Source organism: Nicotiana tomentosiformis, chromosome 2 (genome assembly GCF_000390325.3).
Source record: "Nicotiana tomentosiformis chromosome 2, ASM39032v3, whole genome shotgun sequence".
NCBI lineage: Eukaryota > Viridiplantae > Streptophyta > Magnoliopsida > Solanales > Solanaceae > Nicotiana > Nicotiana tomentosiformis.
Genome location: NC_090813.1, coordinates 72,301,753 through 72,308,650, shown reverse-complemented (window position 1 = coordinate 72,308,650; position 6,898 = coordinate 72,301,753). Strand labels below are relative to the sequence as shown.

At 33.2% G+C, this 6,898-nt stretch overlaps 1 protein-coding gene across 1 annotated transcript; it reads right to left on the bottom strand.

The window, feature by feature from the left end:
• Window positions 1–3,550: 3,550 nt before the first annotated feature.
• On the bottom strand, window positions 3,551–5,788 carry LOC104114401 (dof zinc finger protein DOF1.4). Its single transcript, XM_009624846.4, has 2 exons — window positions 5,620–5,788; window positions 3,551–5,455 (listed from the first exon to the last, which is right to left on the bottom strand). Exons 1-2 carry the CDS (start codon window positions 5,680–5,682, stop codon window positions 4,361–4,363), a joined length of 1,158 nt encoding a protein of 385 aa, XP_009623141.1. The 5' UTR covers window positions 5,683–5,788; the 3' UTR covers window positions 3,551–4,360.
• Window positions 5,789–6,898: the final 1,110 nt, after the last annotated feature.

Below are 6,898 nucleotides of genomic sequence, written 5' to 3'. Positions count from 1 at the left end.
TGTTTTCACTTGTTATAGAGTGTATTCGATGTATTCAAGCTATTGTATTCATGAATACATTAGCAAAATTCGGCGGAAAACAAGGAAGTCCAGCTAAACATAGACTGTATTCATATGTATTCGCGAGCTGTATTCGTGAATACAGTAATGGAAATCTGCGAAAAAAAGGTCTTCAGCTGTTTAAAAACGGTAAGTGAATCAATTAACGCGATAGACTCCTAATATAACTCAACAAACTCAATTATAACACGCAAAAATTGTATTTTCAGTTATAGAAAAGATTCTCAGCCGAAAAATACCTCAAAAACAGAGCAATCTTCAGAGATTCAATCCATCCTTTCTTTTTTTAGTGGTATCTTTACTAAAATATTTTTAATGGTATCTTTTACAAATAGATTTATATATTGAAATTATATAATTACATTGAATACAGTTAAATACATACAATAAATTGAATACATGAAGTATAACAGGTCATCTATAGTGCAAAAACATATGAATACATACTGTAGATACATTTGAATACATATTTACATCTGAATACATAAATTATATTAATTAAAAATATATATGAATACATTCTACAATACATTGAATACATATTGCTGAATATATACTGCTGGACAAAACAGTGAAACAAAGTGAAGCTTTAAAATTATATAATTAAATTTAATACATTTAAATACAGTGAATATATTGAAAAAGTAGAAAAAACTAAATTTGTTAATACAATGAAATACATGGAATACAGCGAGATACATTGAATACAATGAAAATAAAGGTAACGGACTCTTCAAGTTTCTCAGCCCCAAACTCCGTCCCCAATCCACCGATATCCAGGCTGCCGCCATATGAGGCATCGCCGCCGGTACGGGCGCCCTCTGGGTCGTCCAAGTAGTGATTCTCTCATTTCTGCTTTGAAAATTTTGAGATCTGCACTTGTATTTCTTCAGATCTTTGTTTCTCCTTTATCCTTTTCTGTTTCGTTTTGTCTTGTTTTTTACATTCAATTCCAATACCAGCGAAAATCTATCAACTTTAATACTTACCATAACTTTTTGGAGCAAAAAAAATATAAAATTTTGCGAGACAATGAAAATGAATCAGTGAAGAAATAAATATCTGGAAGCCTTTAATTATCACCTGATCTTCTCTTTCCTTTCCCTTCACCGACAAGCCTCTACCACCACCAAAAGAAACTATAAAAAAAACACCAAAAAAATTACTATGCATGTAGCATTATTGGTTTGTGATAACTTTTAAATTTTTTTTTATTACATCAGGGAGAGGGGAAGAAAGAGGATGTTACGCTTAGAGTCGTAGCCAGGTTTTCAAATTTATGGGTTTAGGATTCGAATCGTTTTAAGTCATTGGGTTTCAAATTAATAATTTATACATATTCAATGGATTTTTTAAGACAAATACAAGGTTCGAACCAAAGATATTGGGTTCGACCGAACCCGTTTCCGACACTCTAGCTCCGCCCCTGATAACGTTGATGTAGGTTAAACCTTCAATCTTATCTTCGAAGGCGCCCGTTCACCAAGTGTGCTAGCCCTCAACTCCGGTTTATAAAAATTGAAAGCATAAAACATAATTTTTTTTTCCTTGTGAAATGAATAGTCAATTTGACTATGAAGCGTTCCGTCAAAATTACGTTGCTGAGGTTCATCAAATTTGATCGATGATAATGGTTTCAATAGACAAAAAAAAAATATAGAAATTGTAGTCTACTTTGGAAATTTTCAATTTGACTAGATTCTATGTTAGTGGAGCTGGAAAAAAAAAATAGGGATAAGCAAAAAGTCCATCACCTAACGGAGGCAAAAATCAGAACAGAATATAAACTGAAGCATTTCAGTCAACAGTCAAATGATGACACATTTGAACTGGCATGGTACAACTAGTACTTAATTAGTAGTACCAGGTTTGTAATGTCTGTCTTTGACTCATGTTTTAATGAAAAGTATTACCGGACAAGATAAGAATGGTTGGTCTGGTGGTGAGCATCTCTCCACTTATAACTAAGAGGTTGTGAGTTTGAGTCACCCCAAGAGTAAGGTGAGGAGTTCTTGGAGGGAGGGAGCCGAGGGCCTCGTCTATCGGAAACAGCCTCTCTATCCCAGAGTAGAGGTAAGGTCTGCGTACAAACTACCCTCCCCGTACCTCACTAGTGGATGTTATTATGAGACAAATTATACCACCAAAACATTCCATCACGACATACACAGTGGAGTAAGTACTAAAAGGGAAAGCTGCGAAAGGCTATTGGTTTCCAATATGTAAAACTATTAAGTTTTTAAGTTTACCCACTGGAGATGCAAAAAAAAAAGTTTGTATAATCATTAAATATATTTTACACTATCAAAATATAGAACTTGTACACTAATATTATATTCATCTTGACAAGGAAGCCTTGATTTCAAATTTTGGTTTAAAAAGCTTATTAAAGTATCTCTTTCCACCTCAACCACCTTTTTTTTTTCTCTGTAAGGAGAAATTTAGTGACCAAAAAATCATAAAGCAGTGTTTAGTAAACTTCTCTACACATTATTGATCAATCGGATCTTCTTTACTTATTGGTTAATTATATAAAGGAAAAACACTTAAAATTAGAGCTTCACATACTTTCTTTTCCATAAAAAAGTCCGAATGTTTTTGTATCAAGAATGACGGTATATATGTATGTCTTTTTTACCAAAAGAAAAGGTAACAGTATGTAGACCACGCATTCTAGTATAGATCTTTAGTTGCAAAAATTAAAACGTATTGATTTGTTCATGTATTAGATTTGTCACAGTTGATAATCAAACTATAGATACTATAATTGATGCTCGAGCCACGATGAATAGTGTCATTCGTTGAATATGGAAATTTATATGTATACATACATATAGTCATATACGTGGATAATATATTTTTCTTTAAAAATACGCATTTGGAGATAGTCTACAAAAACAATTACAAAATAAACATCATTTTGAAATAAAAAATAAAACCTTAATCCCTCAATGCCCCCAATTTCAAATAAAATTATATACAAGTCGAATGGTAACAGGTCGCTAAATACTACTCACGCAAATTTCTGCTAATTACACTAATGTGATAGGGATAAGATGAGTGGGCTGGTACAATGTCATAGGATAAAAGTTGAAAAACGTGACATAACAAGTTTTTTATTTATTTATTTATTTCTTCTGAACAAGCTTTTAGAATGTGGTATGTCTTGTTTGAAGCTTGGAGGGGAAAAGCAAATTGTCAGGTAAAGAAGAATATCCCCACACAAATATTGAATCAACATGAGCATGCTTCCCACTTTTAAATATGTAAACAATTATTTTAAATTATTTTAAAGTTAAAGAAAATCAATTCACCCCGAAAATTATGTGCAGTGCCACTGTGAAATCAATGGTTAAATCAAATCAATGTGTCCTTTCGCAACAAATTAAACCGCTTTTTCTGTGTAAATTATTATGCATTTGAGTCAAATTCACATAGGAAATCAAGAGTGCTAGTATGTGAAAGTCGTAAACAAAAATGATGAACGAAATAAGCAAGAAAATGGCAATGCCAACTTAATAACATGATAATCATATTAAAACAACAACGTCTCTCCCTCTCTTCTATACCCAAATATACCCAACCATTTTCCCCTAAACTACAAGGAGGAAATTCTTTCCAGTAAAATGGAAAAAAGAAAAATAAAAAATTTATCATTGGTTCCTCTTGTACGAGAACTCCAACATTGTAACCCCCACCCAAAACCAAATACACATTCTGAAAAATACATCAAGAAAAATCGCAATGTCATGCATCTATATACATACAGCATAAGATTAACATTAAAATTAAAATTCACTCACTGGAATTAGAAATGGTACTCAGGTTCCTCAACTTCAGCTTCTTCGTCAACTCTGAAATTTGTCTTCATATATAATTAAGTAAACTTGATTTGACGAGATGAAAGGGATCCGAGGTTCCTCTCAGCGCAAAATGAGAGATTTCTTTCAACCCTTTGACTGTAAAAATAGCAGGCTGAAATATTCTTGCAGCTGACATGATCACTCCGATCCAACTCCTCCCATCAATATGAAGTCATGTTGTTCTCTTTTTTCTACAGTCTTGACATTTTAGTAGAAGGAGAAAAATAAGACAAATAAAAAGCTATGCTGTTCGGATACTCTAAAAATTTCGTCAATGCATTTTCTAAGGTTTCGAAACATGTTCGACGATATTCTTGAAGGATCCGAACAAGATAGCTAAAAAGTACCTACCTAGCTACGAAAGACACATGTTAATAAAAAGGAGAGGGAGATCAAGATAAAAGAAAAAAGAAAAAAAAGAGACAAATGCTCTTGTCCTAGATGAGAGAAGGGACTGAATTAGACCCCATATTAGAAGGATCAAGCCAAGCACCATTCCAAGAAAGTGAAGGATCAGAGGTATTCATTATTTGTTCATGAATCTGATGATTCTGATGGTTAGAAAGATTATTCCAGTTCAGCCTGTTCTGACCACCACTTTCCATTTTCTCTTCTTTCAACATTGTCATCCCATTTCCACTTTCAACATTATTATTATTATTATTATTCCCTGACATTTGCAAATCCTCAAAAGGAGCCGAGCCATGAAAATTGTTACCGTTGGAGATGAACTTCTGTCGCTGAAGGCTTGAAGCTATGAGGGAAGCCATAGTTGAAGTTGAGCTTGAAGTTGATGAAGATCCAAACATGGGGTAGCTCGAAAGAAGTGAACTTGAATTAGTGGCATTAGAATTAGTCATAACATCTTGGATTTGCTTAATGGAATTGATTCCATGCCCATAATTATTCTCAGCCATGAGCCCTGAAGAAGAAGAAAACCCTAGCCCCAGACGACGATCCAATCCAGGGATACTGTCCGTTAGAGAATACACTTGTCCCTCGTCTGTTGCACTCGAAACCCTAGAACTGAAAAGCCTTGCAAATGGATTGTTATTGAGATCAGAACGCTCAGTGGTTAACCCATAAAATAAAGGATTAAGATGATTTGATGAGGTTGTAGAAGATAGATCAATATTATGAGATCCGTGAATCTGATGATGATGGCTAGGGTTTGGAGCTGAAATATTATTATTTAGAGCTGAAGATGAAGTAATAGTTATATCATGAGTAGAAGATGAAGAAGCTGATGGTCTCTTGATTCTCTTGTTTTTCCTACAGCCACCTCCCACTGGAACATTTCTTAAGGTTCCTCCTCTAGTCCAATACCTTTTACAAGCCTTGCAAAAGTGTCTTGGCTGAGACAAACTGTAATTATTGTAGTAACAAAACTTAGTATTTGATGAATCACAACGAGGACATTTAAGCGGCGGTTGTTGTTGATGTTGCTGCTGTGGATCTTGAATTGGTTTCTCCATATCACTACCACCATTTGAGGACATCATCAATGTTTTCTCATCTGTCTGATTATTTTGCTACGAAAGAGAGAAAGAGAAATCAAAGAAGAATAGATGAGTGGTAGGTTTAGAGTAAAAATAACAACAGAAGTAAAAAAAGATATTCTCTTCCAAAAGCTAAAAGACAAAGATGGGGTCATGGGGTTTTTAGTCTAATAATTGAGAAAGAGAAAGGAAAAAACCTGTGGCCATTCATTAGTAGTGGAAGAAGGGATGAGTACCATCTTCTCACAGTCTCCTAGCATATTTTTTTTTTCTTGCTTTCTTCTTTGATCTTCTCTTCTAAAAGGAATCTCTTCGAAACAAAGAGTAAGCAGACAAAGCTAGGTGGCGACGTGAGTCTTCTTTTGTTGACGGTTTGAACAAATATTTAGAGAAAGAAAAAGAAAGAATTAATTAAACAAACAATTTTTTTTGTAAATCATTCTTTATTGCTAATTTCACGTGAAGGGTTTGGTCTTGAATAAACTTGTCTATTTGTTAAATAATTTTAGGAAAGAGAAAGATTAAAATATATGGAAAGACATTCTTAGTATAAGAAGAGGACAGAGAAGTAAAGCAAGCAGCATATGATAGATGAATCTCGAGAGTTTCAAGAAAGAAACAAAATATTCTCTAGTAGTTGAATAAAGTAAAAAGCCAGAAACCCAACATCACTAAGTAATGTAACTATACATTCTTTGTTTAAATTTAGATGAACACAGACAGATAGTAGTAGTTGTAGTCTTAGCTAGATAGATACGAGGGAATCCCTAGAGCTCAATATCCGAGGCACAAACGCGAGACAGTAAATCCCACTCCACTTTAATTAATTAATTTATTACATTCATCACTAGTTATAGATTATAAAAGTACGTAGTATCGCATGTAACTACAGCTTAATTAATTAAATTATGTTGTGATAATGTTATAAGATATACGTTCCTAATTAATGAACAAAGGTGTGTATATAATGTATTGTGCAACCCCTATATATATGGAAATGTCACTTCATCTTATATCTAGTGTAGTCTATTACATGATCGGTTGTCATCCAATATCGTGGCATAATGTCATTATTATTGAGCCTGTGTCCAAAATGCATCAAAATAGTACAATCTGTACTTTCCTTTCCTTTAATGTTTTTATTGCAAATTTGTTGACATCACAATTTTGAGTGAGAGGATTTGGAAATATGCTTCAGATTTAAATGACACGAATTCCAACCTTTACATATTAATCGTCTTCATAAAAAAGATTGTTTATCTTCGATTTAATTGATATAAAGATTTTGTTTACCCGAAAAACGGATAAAGTTGAATTTGAACGTAGTTCTAACGATATGTGATATAACTTAATACAAATTGTAAGGATAAATAGAAATATCAAATACGGATTGCAAAGAATGCAAAATAAACAAGGTTGGAAAGAAGATGATTTTTAGAACTAAGCAAGATGAATCAATTTATAAACTTAAAAAAA